This window comes from Plectropomus leopardus, chromosome 1, assembly GCF_008729295.1.
Source record: "Plectropomus leopardus isolate mb chromosome 1, YSFRI_Pleo_2.0, whole genome shotgun sequence".
In the NCBI taxonomy this organism is placed as follows: domain Eukaryota; kingdom Metazoa; phylum Chordata; class Actinopteri; order Perciformes; family Serranidae; genus Plectropomus; species Plectropomus leopardus.
In genome coordinates, this window is record NC_056463.1 from 2,234,170 (window position 1) to 2,254,143 (window position 19,974).

Consider the following 19,974-nt stretch of genomic DNA (forward strand, 5'->3'; position numbering starts at 1 on the left):
TTTTTTTTTTTTTTTTTTTTTAAGAAATCAAGCCAATTTGCTTTTAGGTTTAAAGGGTTAACACATTAACCTGAGAGTGATGTCAGTTTTCTCGTCTCTCTCTCTGGGAAAGAAAACAAAATNTTTTTTTTTTTTTTTTAAGAAATCAAGCCAATTTGCTTTTAGGTTTAAAGGGTTAACACATTAACCTGAGAGTGATGTCAGTTTTCTCGTCTCTCTCTCTGGGAAAGAAAACAAAATAGCAAATTTCCCAAAGTGTTGACCTATTCTTTGTACTTGTGTTCAGAAACCTGCGCTGGTTGAGACACAATCAACAACACGTGCTCTTTAAACGCACATACGCAAAAAGAAAGCAGGGTTTCCCCCGCTGCTCACCTGGAGCACGTATCCTCGTATGTAGTCCTGCAGCGTCCAGTCGAGCGCGTTGAGGATCTGGATGACCTCCTCCTGCTTGAGGACAGAGAACAGACGGTCCAGGAGGATCTTGAGGCGGATGGGGATGGCCTGGGTGCCGTACAGCATCAGGCTGCAGATATCAAACACCACGTTGGAGTGCACAATCTCCACCTGGCTGCTCTGGTACATGTGGTGCACCTTCAGTTTACTCAGAGCTGGAACACACACGGAACATTTTACTGGGTTAGATTTACGAAAATAAATAAGATAATCCTTTATTAGTCCCATAATGGGGAAATTTGCATTATTATAGCAGCAAAGGAAAATCAAAGCAAGGTATGTTCAAGATAAATAAAGCAAAAAGAACAAACAGTGTAAAAATAGTAAACGTATTTACACTAATTGCTCATTGTGATAAACTGAATGTATTCTATGCATAATTTTAAGTAAATAATATAATATACAAAACCAAAATGTATTGTTTTGGGTGAAAAAAGTGTGTTTTTTGTGTATATAAAAATATAAGAAAAACTGTTTTCTCTGCTGAAAAGCTATAGATATGATTTTTACAAATGAGTACATCAAAATAAATATAAGACCATTATTAAAAACAAATACACTACAGCTATGTGCATACTCCCTCATTAAAATTATAAAATGCCAAAAAAACAGGCTCAGTGGTACTCTGCCTGAGGTGTAGGATCACATGTGTGCATATGTATCTGAACAGGTGCATTCTTCATAATATTAACTGAGACAAATAATGCAAAATTCAACATTTGAGGGGGATGCTGCTTAATGTTCAAGGTATTCAAGTTAATTTTGCAGAACTGTACTGTAAAAATGTATCTGTAATCAGCAGAAAAACAAACTGAAGGTGATGATGATTCATGCAGGACCCACTTTAAATTAGTGCAAATAGGTTAAACAAATGTTTGAGACATTAGTTTAATCAGCGTAAACAAATGTAGCTGTTGTTGAGAGGCCTAATAAGCTCAGCGCCATATCTATTTCATGCCATTTGGATATTAATAACAATGATGTCAGCCTTTTGGCTTGACACAGAAACGCTGTGAATGATGTTGTGCGAGCGGCAGGTAAAAGGTGTATTTGACCATCGGAGAGACAAAACACACAATACTGCAGAGCATCAGATTCTGCTGTGATCGACCAAAAAATGAGACGACAAAATGCAAAACATTCAGCTCTGATGTGGCATTTTTGTGCTGCAAAAATAACATCATCAAGGCACAGTCTGTCATGTGGACTTTAAGTATTATAACGTCTATTTTTAAGCAATAAAATAAAATACAAATGTTAAACAGCATTTATTATTTATGTGAAATTCCTCATTAAATTTGACTAAACACAAAGACGAGGACTTGTGACTCGAGTTGTGACAATATAGTTAATACAAGAGACTTTATTGTGACTGAATGAAACACTGTTAACAGGTTTCATTTCATTTTTTTCCCTAAAAAACTGTCTCTAGGGAAACTGTCGACAGTGTGATATTCTGATTAATAGAGACAACAGTTTTCTAAAGATTTTTTTTTCAATAAAAGGCAGAAATCTCCAGACAGACATTTAAGGACACATGAAACCAAAACTCTTATATCTTTATTGTTAAGTGAGAAATTCCTCTAAAGAAATAAAATGCATAATATGATTTATGTATTTGATTGGTTTAATGTTTTGTATTTTTGCATTTATGCGAAACTGCTTATGTCGTGTCAATTTCGGAATTCTTTCTGACAATAAAGCGAAATCAAATAAAAATTTTAACCCTCATATTGCTAAAAAGAGCGTCAGTTGAGCGTCTTTGTCGAGCTCTCACCGTGTGCTACCCAGCCATGTTTGCAGTTTTCACACTGCCTCCTCTTCAGCTTCCCAGGCTTGAAGCTGTCGCAGTTACAGTTCACCAAAGTGCAGCAGATCGCCTGTTAACACACAAAAAAACATCGTTTTGTATTTATTTTAATGAGCACACACAAAAAAATCCTATTTGTACAGCACACAGCATCACTGTATCATGTATCTGTAACTGCCAACCTCTTTATTATCACCCGAAATCCCCCCTTTAATATGTTTCTTCAAATAAATCAAATTCACTCTATCAACCAAAAACAAATATATATTCAGTATTTTCTTATTCCAACACTTTTATGAAGCAGAGGAAGCTTATATCGACTGAATTATTACAATTCAAGACACAGATTTTTTTCTTTTGTCTCGAGCACTTCAAAAAATGAAAATATTGTGGACGTCACACGCTATTTTGTTCACGTGTTTTAACTTCAGCCACACATACTGAACCTCGAAATTGAAACTGCCAGGGATAAAAGACTGCAGTTGTGATTTGGCAATGTACATTTCTAAACTCTTCAAAGAGTCAACATTTTTGACGTCATGCCCCTTTTTCATATTTTGTATCATTCCTGAGGAATAATATTTTGATGTGGGCACATTTGAATGCAACATAAAGGCACTAACGTCAAAAATACCAAACTTATAATTCTCGTACTGTATCTGCTTCACCTGCTATTTGGATTTTATCCGCTCGTATTGTTATATTATGTTGTGCGTGCTCAACTTGTGCACGTTTAACTGCATTGTGTGTTTTCTTTTACCTCAATGTTCTTTACTGTTGCACATATTTTGTCTCTACATGTCATTCTTTTTATTATTCAAGGACACTAACAAACATCAGCTAACTAACCAGTATTTACTATTTCTGTGAATTTCTGCATCAAATTTGGCAAAGGAGCATGATGATTTAAGGCTGAAAAATTGGTCATTTATATTTGTTTGAAAATTTCATTTATCATTACATATTGATTCTGAACACCTAAAATGGTTTCAATATTCATGCTCTTTCTTGCTTTATCAATTTTTTTTATGTATATGACATTAATTTTGCTGTTCTCTGCTACTAACCAGGAAAAGAAAAGTTGTTATTGTCATGTTTTAGCCTTTTTATATTTATCTTTTAAGAAAAGTTCTGAATTTTTGTACCCTCAGTGTCAGCTTTTCCTCAGTGGAAATAAAAATGGTATCAATATTTTTTACAGTATTGTATCAAAGTTTAGATAAATGTATTTGTCCTTTCAGAAATTCATTGAGTGCCATACAGCAATCATCAGATAAATTATCAGACAACTATAACAACAACAACAAACACAACAACAACAAAAGACAAAAACGTCAACACACTGAAGTGCATAAGGTCGAAACTGCAGTATTGCGAAAACAGTAAATATAAATTGCACTTATCCAAAATTTGCCCTGTCATCTCGTCCTTGTGTGAGTGTGCAAAAGAGGAAGTGTCAGAGAGAGAGAGAGAGTGTGTGTGTGTGTGTGTGTGTGTGTGTGTGTGTGTGTGTGTCACTGTCGCTCTGCTCGTCTTACAAAGCTCCATAAAAAATGTACAAGTTGCCCACAGAAGCTAAAAAAAATAGCGTCTTTGCCAATTTTGTTCTCTCTTTGTGTTCCACTCATTGCCTGGTTTGCCCTGCGAGAGCAGCGTGAGCACAGGTATGTGTGTGTGTGTGTGTGTGTGTGTGTGTGTGTGTGTGAGAGAGAGAGAGAGAGAAAGTAGTGCTGCAGGGCTGGTTGTATCTACAGTAACGAAAGGCCTCGGACACACCTGGACCACCGAAACCATCTCAATCAATCGATGCCTGAGGCTCGCTCACACACACACACACACACACACACACACACACACACACACACACACGCACGCATGCACAAGTCAGAGGACGCTGTCTATTAGCTCATCTGCTAATGGGTTTTATTCTTTTCACAGGTTCATTCGCACCAATAACTTCCAGGACTTTTCAGTAACATTCTCTGAAACAACCATCAATACTTCTTATCGGTTCCTGATGATTACTGTGTAATAGCTTCAGATATTATTTTTAAAAAAATAAGGAATTCAGAACAGGAATAGGAGTAAGTATTTCGATATAACTTAAGATGTGTTCATTATTTATGAGAGGGGAGGGGGAGGTGCAAAAAGGGGGAGGGACTATGTTTTTATTTTGGCTTTAGGGGAGGGGCATATGCCTTTAAACGTATTTTGTATTTAATTATTTGTTTTACAAAAATTTTTAAGAAATAAAAATGGCCAAAATTTTGGCAATTTTATTTTCTTTTAACATGTTTTGCAATTCATGAAGAAAGTTAGGTAGTTTTCTTTTTATTCTTTCTTCTCTTTTTGGGCAATTTTTAACTGAAAACAAATTGGTCATATTGTTTTTAAAAAGTTTTAGTGGTTTTCAAAAAAATAATTTTGCCCAATTTTTCTCCATATGTTTTTTTTGCAATTTTTAGAAAAATAAATGTTGTCCATTTCTTTTTTGGCAAATTTATAGAGTACATTTCCACCATTTCTTTCTTCATTAACTCGAGGGTTAGGAATTCATGTTTTGTTAAAAAATCACCCAAAAATGTAATTTATTAAAGCAAGAAACAAAAATTATCCTTGGATTTTCAAATTTCCAATGGCCCATTAACACATCATGTAATTTTTCTGTGAAACAAAATTTCAAATTAAACTTTTGGGTGTATATTTAGTTTTCCAGGCCTGGCAATCGCTGTTTGCAAATTCCATGACCTTTGCAGGTTTTGCATGACCGTACGAACCTTCTTCTCAGTATAAACGTGCAGAAAAACAGAGCGGACAGACGTGCAGGGACTCAAAGTGAGGAGAGAATGGGAGTAATGAGTAAGTTTTCTGTGTAGCTGCTGACTTGGCAGCGACCCTGCAGAGAGGACTCCAACTCACTGATACACTAAAAATGACTCTCTACGCCTCGGAAAAAAAAAAAAAAAAGAAAAAAATCATTTACACACCAGGAACTGAGGGAAAAGCATCATCAGATTTCTGATCAAAGCCAGCGTTGTTAGTGCTACATGCTGAAAACCTCGGAGTGGCTGCGCTACGCCACCTCTCCCCCTCTGCATCTATAATGCATGATCAGTGGGGTTTTAGTAGACATGAGCGGCATGCTTAGCTCCTCGCTGGAGCTCGCCGCCTCTCCGAGAGCCGAGGAGGAAGAAAAGTGTGGGTGGGTGGGTATAGGGACCTCCTCCTTCTCCTCCTCATTTAGTCAGCCGCTTGGTTCTGCGCTCGAGGCTGGGGTTGTCCTTGAGATGTGGGATCACGTTATTTCACCTTACAGTAACCTCTCATCATTAGGACGGATGAAGTGACCTGAGATGAAGGTGGCGGCAGCTACCTGGCCTTGAAGCGCAGCGTGGTAGCTCCGGCCTTCAGTCCCGTGACATCCGTTTGCTTTGCTTTTTTCTCTCTATCGCCCTCTCTGTCGGGTTTTATCTCCGGCTGGCTAACTCAGCCTCCTCCGGACAGTGGTGAGGTGTAAAAACCCCTTTGCTCATCTCTCAGCGACATAATCCCATCATTACAGAGCACCAAGAACCAACACGGCCCAATTAGGCTAATCCCATCCCACTGTGGGTGCACACACACCTCCTGCTGCTGCTCCCCCTAATATACATCTCAATCAGGTGCCTGCTCGCCAGCCTGTAACACACACACACACACACACACATTCCTATGCACAGTGTGCTCCGGCTTGTTTATCTTAATTAGCCATTCATTTCATGAGTTCCTGAGAAGAAGAGGAAGAGGAGGAGGAAATATGGCGGCGCAGGGCGGGCCGAGACAACGGTGGCTCTTGGTGACCGAGCCTCCCCGCCATCTCTCTCTCTTCTGTTGTCACAACAAAGCCGCGGCTGCTCGCACGCATCACTGAAGTCGATGACAAGAAGACTAATTGCACCAAATGACGCGGCTGGGTCGTGGTTTTCGAAGCCAAAGCTAACACGATGTCGTTTCTTTATATTAGTGATGTATAACCTCAACACCTCGACACACACCTTCAGTGCATCACACACACCTCGAATTAGCATTTCGCTCCCACATGTTGTTGAATAAATAACAAATGGTGTAGGTTTGTTCTCAGAAAGTGGCACTGTTGTGTGTGTATATGTGCGTGTGTGTGTGTGTTTAAATAACAACAACAAACCTAAAAAAGGCCCTTATCTAATAACCTGTCATCCTATTCATAGTTGCATTTGAATAAATGTACTTAGTTCAGCATAAATACATGCATTTAACTACTGCTTTGACTCTACTTAATATATTTTCATGAAAGCAGTCTTAAATAATTCTTTTTTTATGCAATACTAATAACTAGATTTTTAACATCAAAACTAAGATATACTCTGGAAAGATAATATATGGTTTTTAAGGGTAAAATTCAAATTATTCTGTAAAGAAAAAAACAATTGCAGGTTAATTAGAGCTTGTTGTTTAAAAGAAAAAGAAAAAAAATCCCTGGGGGGATGACCCCCCCCGAACATTAATCCCCCAGTGCTGAAAATCAGAGAAATGCCCCTGGGGTACGGACAATTAAGTCAAGGGTTCTTTTTTTGTAATGATAATGCAAAAGAAAAATAAATAAACAGAAATGCTATTTAATTACTATCATTAACCAGTGTTTTTAGTCCACAGTTACTTTATTTTTTTAAATATACTTTTCCAGTGTGAGCACCAGCGGCAGATTTTTTTTAAAAAAAGACATTAGGCAGCTGGCAACGGCACTAATTTATTTTTTTTTAACTTAAAAAAAAAAAAAAAATCAATATCAGGGAGTGTATGCAGAGAACAGTAGAGTAAGAGAAAATGAAAAAAGCCAAAAGGAGACAAATTAGCAAATTTATCCATACTGTACTACTGCTGGTTTTTAATTGTTACTGTTTGTCAGTGAAGTTGTTGGCTGTTTGTAATAATGATAATCAGTAAAAATAAATAAATAAATACATATTTTGGGGGGGTGGTTTGGGGCCAGGGGAACCTTGCCTCGGGCCCTGAATGTGCCAGGTTCTGCACTGGTGAGCACAATAAACTCAAACAACTTGGTTCAAAATACAGAATCTGTAGAAAAAGTTAGAGCAGCGTACGTCCTCACTGCTGCATGTAAACTGTATTTGTGTGAATTCACAGAGAAAACTGAAAGTATTAAGGTGATGGTATCAGTGTTTTTTTGACTCAGAGCATCTTTGTGCACATTTTATCTTAATCATGGATAAAGTATATTAATAAAAACTTAAAAATCCAATAACTTCACTTTCCCTTATTTGGCTTTTAACTTAACTTTACCTATTTTTTTTTAAAAAATATATTTTTTATTTACACATTTAGTCTTTTTTATTGTTAAACTAGATGGTATATAATTTATTATTTTTAATGATTTTAATCTATTATTATACTTCATGAAGTTATCCTTTCATTTACCTTTAATATACTGTTTAGTGTGTTTTTTAAAAATTAATTAATCAATTCACTGATTTCCTTATAAGTTATTATTATAATTATTATTATTTATTATGGTAGTGTTTACTTTGTTCCTGGAATAAATGAGTACTCTTATTTTATGGCTATAATTAATTACAAAGTCTTATTCTTTTATTGGTGTGTTTGTGAACTTGTGTGTATGTGTACTTGTGCATGTGTACTTGTGTGTATGTGTTTGTGGTTTTATTGTATGGAGCTCTTTGCGTTACAGTTCTGCTTGTATGAAAAGTGCTATAAAAATAAAGTCTGATTGACGGATTGTCTCAGAGTTTTGAAAAGGTCACATGATGAAGCCCAAACTAAGTCCGTGACACCTGAACAAACTCGGTCTGCTGATGAAAACGGCGAAATGAGGTCAAAAGCCAAATGAGCACGTGGATTTAAGTTGGCGCGAAGACAGGAGGAGGAATTAAATACTTTTAAAAATATATCTTTGAACGTCAGGAAATAAAAATGCATCTCTCCTGAAACTGCGGAGCTGTACAGCCTTGGTCTGTCTGCATCTCTTCACCTCTGCAGTCTCTCCATGTGTCTGAATTTCTATGGAAACACTTTTGTAAACCTTCATGGTCTTTCTTTAAAGTGAAAGCATATTGTCCTCTGTCCCTCTGTGTCTGTCTGCTGCAGGTGATGGCGTCGAGACTGAACACTCAGAGGTCAAACTGAACTATAATAACTACAGATTATTTTGATTGGAGTCACTTAAAACTCAGAGATGTTTTCTGGTTTTCAAATTAATCAAATTTGCTTCCACTGTCCACTTTGTGCTACCTAAGGGACTGTTCTTCATTTATCAGAGGAAGCTACAAATATTTCTCCTTGAGCCTCCCTGAGTGACTTGGGGAAACATGTATGACTCTCCCTTCAACATAGATCAGTTCAAAAAAGTAAAAGTTTGATGTGTGAAAGCGAAAAGTTAAAGATGAAATCTTGAAGTTGAAATAATCCTCGGTTTTTCGCTCATGTCGTGCACGCTGGTTAGTTCATGCAAACGATTTATTTTTGACCAAATTCTAAATGACACATGTAGAATAAAGTGATCTAATGAAATATCATTACTTTAAGCTCAGATTCAATTTTGGGTTTTTTTTTTTTTTTTGATGAAAGAATTAATTGCCAAGATGTGTCCAAGGACCAGCGCTATGAAAATTTCTGGGGGGTTTTTTTAGAAAAAAAGGGGAAAAAAAAGAAAAAAAAAACATGTCTTTGAAACCGCATGTTTTCTTTCACAACAAATAAAAATAATAATAAAAAATAAAAATAATTTTTTATTTTTATTTTTTAACATATGAAGCGTGACTTACAAACCGCATTTTATTTAAAAATCTGTGGTAAAGTAAATAGAAAACTCATCCATGTCAAATTTGATGCCCCTCCCTAACTAAAACAGCCCTGCAGCTCTGCTCCTCTAAACACAAACACACACACACACACACACACACACACACACACACACACACACACACACACACACACACACCCCCCCCTCCCCTCATAAATAACAACCAGTCCCTAGCAGAGCTGAAAGTATATGAACAGCTTAAAATATCAAATGTAATGTATAAAATAGCCTTTTGTCTCTCCAAATAATGAACTCTGAGGGAAAGAAAGACAAAAAAAAAAAAAAGAAAAGAAGAAGCTATGTTCTGTCTGGTCAGAGCAAAACATCATCTTCATCCCAACTCTGGACTTCAGCCATGACATCCTACACACACACACACACACACACACACACACACACACACACACACACACACACACACACACACACACACACACACACACACACACAAGGAGGAGAATAAAATGAAATGGTCCTTCCTGGCTCTTAAAATAAAATCCTGCCATATGTCCCGAGTAGCCACGGTGCTTTAGAGGCTCAGCAGAAGTGAACAGCTGCTTGGACAGAGACAGTTCGGGGACGGACGGGAGGACTTGTTGGCCTAATGCGCTGGAAAACTAATCAATTAGCAGCAGCCCGGCACCAACTGACACTCGATGGGGAAACAAGCGGCGCTGGTGCCAAAGAGTGAATAACAACAGGGCGATCAGCAGCTCAGAGGAAGGAGGGAGACTGACGGCCAAGAGAGATCAGATTTTACTATCAGCCATTAATCAGTTAACAAGACAATTACGGCACATGGGAAATAAAGGAAGTGATGGGAAATATAAATAATCGCTGAAGTGCACGGAGCAGATTGTACTCATTTAGGGATCACTTTCTGCACAAATCACAAACAGATTTTCTTGAAAGCTTTCGCTGAAACTTTCCGGGAGCTAGAAATCATCTTAACACCTCATGTGAAAAACAGCAATGAGATTTTGAATTATTAGGCTTTAAGGTGCTGTTTATTATTATTATTATTATTATTATTATTATTATTATCAGTAATTCTATTTCTGCAGATCAAGACTGCAAAACTGACTTTTTTATTAAAGCACCCTTTATAAAGCATTTATACATTGTATCTAATGGATTTATTAATGAATCATTAATGAAGGCTTTATAGATCAGTTACAAGACAATAATAAGAAAACTTTTGGATTTGTAGGTTACAAAAATCTTTTCAGCAGGTGTTAATCGTCCATCCAACCCTGCAAACCAAAAGTTGTTCTAATTAATGGTTTATTATTAATTAATAAGGCATTAATAAATACTTTATTGACCATGAATAAAGCACGTAGTTACAATTCAATAAACCTTTATAAACAAGCTTTATTAGAGCGTTAGTGCCATCTATTAACTAATCAACCAGTCAAATACTCAATTTTTAATTTATAAAGATAATATTTTCAGATTTATAATGCTGCTCAAACAAAGGGAGCAAATTCAAAAAGTCACTTTTGGCTGTGAGCACGTGTGATGGACATTTTCTCTATTTTCTGGCCTTTTAATGGCAAAATGAGTGATTAGCTGTAAAAACAGTCAACAGATTCATCGATAATAAAATTAACATGAAATGAAATGGAAATGATTTTTAATGTGCAGAAAAGATATTAAAGTAACTTTTGCACGTCCTTCAGAATCAGTTATATCGTGCATTTTTTTTTCTAAATATATTTTATGTCATGGTGCTTTTTTAATAAATCAAAACATTTTTGATTGTTGGTGAAAAAGAATTTAAAAATAAAAGCTACTTTGGACCGTGGGAACTTCGGGTTGACAGTCTCTCTACTTTCTGGCTTTTTAACGATTGGCTGATTGAATGCAAAAACAAACAGATTGATCACTAATGATAATAATCATGACAAAAATGCTTTTAAATCAGCAGAAAAAAAGACTTATTAACACAGCTTTTGCGCCTCCTGCACAAACCTCACTCTTGAGTGTTGCAGCCTCATTTTTAGCACCTCTTAATATACTTATCTTTAATTCATGCACCAAAAAACAAAAGCAAATTCCTTGCAAACAAAAACCTACTTGCCAATAAATCTTTTTCTGATTCCTTTTTATCCTAAATCTGTAACTGAAATGAAATATCAAAGCAGTTCACAATGTAAATTAAGAGCCATCCTGACACTGATTTTGGGATGTACAGTTGAGCATCCGTCCAACACAGTATAGTTTTTGAAATTAAAGGACAACATACATTTAAACGGCCACAAAAGAAAGCAAACAGACTTCAGCACAGCGATCAAGCAAAGCTGACACACACTCAGAGGAAATAAATATCTCATCGTGGCCAGAAAACACAGAAAACACTCAGGGAATTTAGTGGGAGGACAGTGTTCCTGGTACCGCTCAGACATCCTGCTAATAACACAAGACGTCCACCAATAAAACCACCTCAGCACCAAAACTTGTGGCTACACCTGGCCTCTCCGCCGATCACTGCTCCGTGTGTTTGCGTGTCTCATGAATAAATCACGCCTTGGACCGGGTTGTGTGTGTGTGTGTGTGTGTGTGTGTGACAGCGAGGCAGTAAAACGTTAATTGATGACAAGTGTTAGTTAAAGCGAGGTTACGATACATGAGCTGCTCAGCAGGCAACGTGATCCCGCCTCAGCTTATGATTTAATGTCACTCCACCGAGGAAGAGGAAGCACTTTAACACACAGATAAAAACCGTCTCCAAAAATGATTAAGTTTTTACACGAAGCTGCAAAGCCGTAACAGCTCCCTTTAACGCCATGTCATTGTAATAGCTTTTAAAAATAAATAAAAAAACAACTTAAACCGTGAGTGTTCCTTTAACACCACGCTGGACCTGAAAAGGAGAAGACAAACCTCGCAAAAGCCTGTGCGAGTACAAGTAGTGACAGGCTGTGTTTGAGCCTATTAAGAGTCCATACAGCCCAAAGACAGCGTGAAAAAAACTCATTATTTCATACTCATCCAGCAGTCAATCACAAGAACGCACACGTTTCAACACAAAAAAGGAAATCTTTACCTGAATATCCATGAGGAAAAGCTTCTTTAAAGACAAAAAAAAGACAATGTGTGTGAGGGGAGGGGGGGTGAGAAGCAGGACGCGAGCCAAAGTTTGGTTCCTGGTGTATGTGGCTCCCCGTTAGGAACTCGGAGGGAGTGTTTGGCTCTGAGAGGGAGTAAATGAGGGGAACATGTTAGTACACTGAGTCTGAGAGAGTTTGGCTCCCAGCTACGCTCTGATTAATATCAGATCTCCCTCTCTCCTCGCCTGCCTCTTGACAATCTTGTCACATCTGGCTGACAAATCCTCACAAGCCTTTTGGTGGCAGCGCGGAGCACGGGGTGGCTGCTGTGTGTGTGTGTGGAGTTTGGGGGGTGTTAAGGGGGTAGGCTGGGGCCAGGAGGGGCGGATTGCAGCTCGAGGAGACGCTGAAGGGGGGTAAAAGGCTGGAGCAGATATACCCCCCTCCCCCCCTTCTCATCCTCTCACGGATGGACCATCGTGAACCTAATGAAGCTGACGAGGCTGGCAGGCTACAGTCGCCACATAAACACACACACAAGTCGGTAAAGACGAGCAGGGGCCCTGTGTGTGTGTCGTTCTCTGTTACACGTGTGTGTGTATGTGTGTGTGTGTTGTGCCCCGGGGCCCTGCAGCACTAAAGAAGAACAGAGAGACACCCACAGTAAGAGCTGGAGGTGGAAAGAGGAAACAAACGGTGGAACGAGGGAGATAGCAGCAGGAATAAAGAGACAGGACATGAGTGTGTTTAAGGAAAAGCCACAGAGGGCCACTCGACTCACATTTCTGTCTCACACACACACGCAAAACAAATCTAAATCACTTTCATGGATTGCAGGAGTAATGGCCTCTCACACAATGAAAAAGGCAACCTGTTAGAGGAGCATAAAACGGGCGAGGGTGGAAACAAAACAAAAAAAAAAACACCTAACAGGGCAAATTTATAGCAGAGTGTGATCATAATGCATTTATAAAATTATATATTTTTTAATCTGGTTATTATTTATTTTGATATTTGCAAAATAAGGGGAGATTTAACAGCTAATACTAAGCTGAATTCACTCTGCTCTGCAAGATTCAAGGTTACACTTCACTTGTGTGACAATAAAAATAAATGCTATGATGCTATTTTTCATACCTTAAACTACTGCTAAAATGTTATATACTCATAGCAAAAGATCAGTGCATTTTTATTTTTTTTCATTAAAATTCTAGCTATTGTAAAGCACAAAATGTAAAGCACAAAATAATAAACATGATAATTGACTAAAAATTGTCTCTAAGATTTACATTAATAAATAATTTGATTTTTTTTTAAAAAGCATATCAAGAAACTATTAGGCAGCCAATTAAATTATGTTTAAATTTCCGCTAAATTTAAAAAAAAAATTAAATGATGTTATTATTTCAGGTGAAAAATAAATTTTAAAAAATGTAAAAAATTAAGTAATACATAAGCAATTATATTGTTTTCATGTCAGCTAAAAAATAAATAAAAAAGGACAAAGTAAGTAATAAATATTAAATCATTTAAGTTGTTTTATTTTAGCTAAAAACTTAAATTGAAAATGTAAAAATAGTAATAAATAAGCAAGTGATTAAAATTTTGTTTTTATTCCAGCTAAAAAAAAAATAAAAATGTAAAAAAGGTAATACATAAGCTAGCAACTAAACTGTTATTTCCAATAAAAAATGTAATAATTAAGTTCTAAATAATCAAGCATTCAAATTGTTTTTATTTCAGCTTGGATGACCAGACAGCATCTGTTTCATCATTAAATCTATTGTCATCGTCTTGGAAGTTAAACTCCAGTCTGTCTGGATGCTGCAGACTAACAGGGAATAAACCACAATTGTTTCTCCTCCAACTGTTTAGTGATTACACACACACATACTGTACACAAACACACACACACACACACACACACACACTGTTTTGCAGCTACCGACATCACCACCACCACCACACAGACAGCTCAGCTAATTGTTACATTATGGCTGCAACAAAACATTAGGCTGCTCTTAAATTACATTCCAATAGGCTGTGGCCAGCAGCCAGGAGGCTACAGGAGGCCGGCTGCTCTGTTAAACCCGAAATACGAACGGACAGACGGGCGGATGCAGAGCAGGCCCAGGTAAGAAGTGGAGGCTCTCACCTCAAACACCTTTTTCTCACAGGTATTGTCTTTAGGACAAGAGTGAAAGTGTTCAGGAACAAAACAAACAAAAAAATAAACTGATAAACAGAAAGTTCTGATTAGAATCAAACAAAAAAAGGAAAATCAAAGACATGATTTCAGAAAAGTGGGTGAAAAGGAGAACAGGGAAGTTGCTGTTTATTGGGAGTTGTCTCTGAAGGCATGTGAGGACAATCTCTGTCCACAGTGACTTAGGGCAAAGACGCTCACATTTCATTTCAAGCGTTTTGTGAGCAACTCAAAGTCATAGAAACGTCATCTTTTTTGGATCAGTTTTGAAAACTTTTCAAGGCAGTTTAAAAATTTTCAAATGCCAGATTTGGATCCATGTTTCACTTTTTCTTTTTCTTAATTTAAATTCAAATTTTGGCAATTTTAATTTATTTTGACAAAGTTTTTACACATGTTGCTTGCATTTTGGAACAATTCATATTAACATTTAAAATAAAAAAGCACATTTCTCTAAAAGGTATCTAAAAAAGGACCACTTTGGCATATTTCACTGAAAGTCAGACGCATAATCGGAGTTTTGGCTCTGTTATCCAAAAATTTCCAATGCTACCAAGCTCTACAGACCACCATGTGACAACTTGTAACAACAAATTTTAAAGAAGATATCAATTAATGTGGAATCACAGCAAAACTACAGACTGTACCAGCATGTTTCTACTCGTACATTAAGCAGCAAATGCGCACAAACGTAATCCTGAAATATTAAACATTTCTATTCTTCTTAAAAGTCTGCACTCCTCCCGCCTGTCACTCTGATCTACATAAACTCCTTCCACTTTGTCTTTGTTAAACATCTCCTGTTTATGTGTTCAGGCGGTGTGTGTGTGAGAGTGTGTGTGAGAGAGAGAAGAGCAGACGGAGAAAAGCAGTGAAAAGCCGTCTCTCTTACCTCGGCCATTGTCATTTAGTCGGATGTTTCCAAGGATACCGTGGAGTTTGCCATTCCCTGCGAGTCCCACAAAACAACTGCCTCCAACTCTCCCGTCCGCACAGATACTAACGCAAAAGAGCCATCACACCCAGCAGCATCTCCTTCAACAACACACACACACAGTCACTCACACACACACACACACGGAGCCACCAACACTCCACAAAAAAAGAGAAGTCACTGTGCTTTTACTCTCACTGCTCGGCACACACACACACTCGCATATACACACACACACACACGCCTCCTCTGCTTTCTCTCCTCTAATGTTGCCGTGGACTGGCTCTAAACTACTCAAGATGTTCAGTGTGTGTGTCTGAGTGTGTGTGTGTGTTGAAACTGGGCACAGGGGATTGGAATGAGATCCTCCCACTCGGCATTCTCACCTCAGGAGCTGCCTGCTCCCTCCCTTAGCCTGCGCGCACAACACATGCACGCACAGATAGAGGTGTGCATGCTCAGACACACACACACACGCACATGCATGCACGCACGCACGCACACACACACACACACCCACACACACACACACATCTACCCCCTCAGAGTCACAGGGCAGTCCCCTCACAGCTGGCTGGAAGAGGGCATGACACTCATCTTTCACAGAGATTTGATCAAAAGGAATCACAAAGGCTGGAGGCTCTCCTAATGCAGTCAGGGGAGACTCTCCCTCTCTCCCCCTCGCTCTCTCTCCCTCTCGCTCTCTGTCTGAGTAATGCCCTAAATCAACGTTGCCCCTCTTGGTGCACACAGCCCAGTGTGTGTGTCTGGATTCACCTTAACACAGCTCTGTGAACAGCCTCCATAACAAGTTATGCCTTGTGCCGTCAGGAATGTGTCAGTGTCTGTGTCGAGTGTTTCTCAGGAGGAGGGGGACTTCACACATGACAAAAACGAAATCTGTGTTATCTTTAGGAATACGTGTACCCCAGGTTGGGTATCAAACCTCAACACTGACGCACATGTGTCCACGGCACAGAGTATTGAGAACTTATAAAGTGTTAAAAAACAGACACCGAATGTCTGGTTTAGATTTATTATCTAGTTCACTTATTTTATTGGAAAGATTTAAGTCAAAAGTTTGTCAATTTTAGAATCAGTTATTCCAAAAACATTTTTTTGTGGACCTAACAGCAATCTCTTTTGGTTTTGTCGGAAAAAATACTACTTAAACACTCAAAACTATTGTATTGGTGCAATCACAAATGCCAGCCCTTGTGTAAAACCAATACAAACTTCAGTACGTGTAGGTTTTTTGTTTGTATTTTTAGTCTTTTTTTCTGACTTTCAGGGATTCGGAAATTTGAGATGTTGGAACAAAAAGCACGGCATCGAAGAAATGCTCCTAATGTTTTATACACATGATATGTGTCTACCCTCAAGATTCATCCAATAAATATTACAGTCATCTTTGTCAATAGGCTTGGGCAGTATCACGGTATTATGGTATACCAGGATATTTAGAAAGGTATGTTTTACAATACAGTCATGAATACAGTCGCGCCTCTTTCTATTAAACTTATTGTATTGCACAGCAGGCACCACCAGAGTTTAGTCTCCGGTCTGTCCTGGTGGAACAGACAGCGACACCTAGTGGTGGAGGGAGAAGTTACAGGACTGTAAACAGCCGGCGGCCAGCCGGCAGAGAGAGAGACCGCGGAGAATAACGGCGTGTATTTTTTCCATCTATCTTGGTGAATTAAGGATTTATTTTCACCAAACCAAAGCTGATGGTTGTTGGAACAGTGGACTTATTAACTAGATTACTAACAACCAAGAAATCAAAACTGTTTGGGTTCATTTTATGTATTTTATGGTGATGTGTGAACGATGGAAAAGGCGTGTGCAGTTGTATTTCTCTGCTTAATATGGAAAATAAGTGTGAAAATATTACTTTTCTTAACATTTTGTGGATTTTTTTTCATTGTGTAAAGCTGAAAGTAGTGCACACTGGGGAAATTTCAGAAAGGTATGAAAGCATGAAATATTATACCGCCCAAAACTAGTTTTCACCTATTTTCCTTGACTCTTACTTCTCTGCTTCAGTGTTTTGTTTTTTTTTTTTTTTCGTCCATGTCTTTCCTCTCTGTGGTGCGAGGGAAAGCTCTGATGATTTTAGCCATTAGAGGCATCTGCTAATCCACAAATTACACAGCAAGTTTAAACAGGTACACCTGGTGTGCTCTACCTGTGGCAGCTAAAAGGAGGGAGGGAGGGGACACTTTTAAAGCTCTGGTTCCCAACTGGACCAGATTTTTCCCTTGTCATTTGTTCTTTTCCCTTGTCATTTGTTCAAGGTCCACACATTTTAATTTACCCCTATATTTAGTTTTATTTGACAACACGTTGGCTGAGAACACCGAAATACACTTTTTAAACACAACAAGACAGTCATTGCTTTTTTTTTTGTAGCTTTGCAAACGTGTTTTTATTATTCTAGAGAAGTCACCTTTTGTGATTTTATCTATGAGTCTCATGGGTGTGACTGCTTTTTCATATTACTGGCGCCTCCTACCGAAGGCAATATTCTGGTTTTTGAATCTTGAATCTTGAAAGAAATAAACCAAGAATAAACAGAAATAAAAGCCCCTTGCCAGAAATTCACCTTAATTCATAAGAAAGTGTTTTTTTTACAACCTTGACATGTTCATAAGTCACCTGCAGTCCATTCAGAATGGACCCATGACCAATTTTTTGGACTGCGACCCACCAGTTGGGAACCACTGCTGTAAAGGGATAGGGATATAAAAAAGTAAAAAAGGATAGAAAAAACAGACTTTTTAAGAACCCTAATTTATCCAGAAAGTATTAATGAACACTTCTGTTATCCACTGCACCATATTTCTATCTTTTAAAAGCTTCTTGTATAATCTCATTTTCCTGCTTTTACCCACCGAGGCCTCGGCAGGGAGGGGGGTTTGGTGCCTTGCTAAAAGGTATCTCAGCTGAAGTAGGAGGAAAAAGAGTTACTCATCCACTTTCCCCACCCACATTCTCCCAGCGAGGAACTCAACCTGACAACCCTCCAATCATCAACGCGCTCCTCTAACCTCTAGGCGAGCAACACCCCCTGACTTGACATTCAGAAATTTGCCAAGCAGCCTCGACGCTAACTGATAAAAATGCAGCTAATGGCCCTTGAAGTTGGACATTAAAACTGCATTACTTTCCACAGGAGATCAAAGCCCTTCTTGTTTGTGAAAAGCCCAAAATGTTATGAGGTTACATATATGGATGAGAGACATCCCGTCAAGGCATGTAGCGCAAGGTTGGAAAGCCCTACACTCTCCCCTGCGGTCGTCCAGGCAAGCAGATCTGCTTACCGGCCTTGTATTTATTCCATACCTAAGGGATGCATACCAAACACAGCCCCAGACCTGGCCTGGATTAGGTCTGCGCTGCTTGTCAGATTGCTGCTCCCTGGGCTGGAGCAAGGCGGACGTATTTGCGCCCCGGGGGCTGCGCGTAGAAGCTGCAGCTAAAACCACAGCAAATAAACTCCATGTGCAGCAGAACAGGTCACGCTGCCTACTTACATGTCTGTCATTAGCCTTCCTGCAGGGGAGAGACGGGCTTGAGTACTTGAGCAGATGATGAGCAGCTTTGGGAGAGCATTGCACACTCCTTTACAAGTTCTTTATTTGACGAAGACGAGCACAATACTGACCACAGCGAACACTTGGGCTCTGTCACTGTTGGTGAAATGATACATTTGGGCTGATTTATATATCAGACGCGTCAGCGACGTGATGATTTAAGGAGCCACCTGGAAGAATTTCACGGCTATAATTTCATTGATGGTCAGATTCTGACACAGCCCCCTCTGCAAAAAAAAATTGGATTTAATTGCCAACTATTTAGACAATTGTTGATTTATTAATGAATCTATTAAATGTTAGAAAAGAAAAATGAGGTGTCAGGTGGCTCATGGGATAGAGCGCGCTCCCCCATGTACAAAGGCAATGTCCTCAAAATGAAACGGCAGCAAAACATTCTTTCATTTTAGGGTTGTAGTTGACTAATGCATGTAAACTTGCCACCAAAGGTAGTTGCATAACCCTCAAAACAAGCCACAACATTACTCATCATGTGTGCACCAAACCAAGCCAAAAATATGTTGCAAGTTATTATGAAGTTAAACTTTACATTTCAGCACCGCCATGGTTAACACGTGTTACGTTTTGACACAAAAATCACCTGATTATGGTTAGAAAAAGATCAGGTTTCGATTTAAAATACTCAAGTTTGGCAAGGAACAATCCATGTTTTGTCCTTGTAAAAAACATTTACTTTTCATAGTGCAATCTCACATACGTTTGGTGCCTAAAAAGCAGCCGGAAACACAGCAATGACTGCAGCTTGGCAGGTGTCTCGTTTCTGTGACAGACCATCCGCTATATATAATAAACATGCAAATGTAATGTTTCATTAACATTTTCTTCTGGTGACTTGGCTGGGTATTTAACAAATAACACTACACCTATTTGTACGTGTTATTAATAAAAAAAAATATAATCAAAGTCAATATAATCACATGATCCACTTGTAGTTCAGCCTTAGTTTAGCTTCGTTTCAAGATGTGCTGGCTCTTATCTCTCCTCGCTGATGACCGTGTCATGCAGAACCTGCCCCAACACAGCCACAATACAAGGCAAGGGA

At 38.5% G+C, this 19,974-nt stretch overlaps 1 protein-coding gene across 2 annotated transcripts in view; it reads right to left on the bottom strand.

The window, feature by feature from the left end:
- Positions 1–15,603, bottom strand: part of bnc1 (basonuclin 1) — a 26,681-nt gene extending 11,078 nt beyond the window's left edge. The window contains exons 1-3 of one of the 2 annotated variants that reach the window (XM_042490311.1): positions 15,274–15,603; positions 2,234–2,336; positions 376–611 (exon numbers count right to left, since the gene is read on the bottom strand). In XM_042490311.1, the coding sequence (XP_042346245.1) occupies positions 376–611; positions 2,234–2,336; positions 15,274–15,288 (354 nt within the window). In that variant the 5' untranslated portion in view covers positions 15,289–15,603. Of the gene's footprint in view, positions 1–375; positions 612–2,233; positions 2,337–12,171; positions 12,251–15,273 lie in introns of those variants that run through there. The other variant, XM_042490319.1, reaches the window with a different exon arrangement.
- Positions 15,604–19,974: the final 4,371 nt, after the last annotated feature.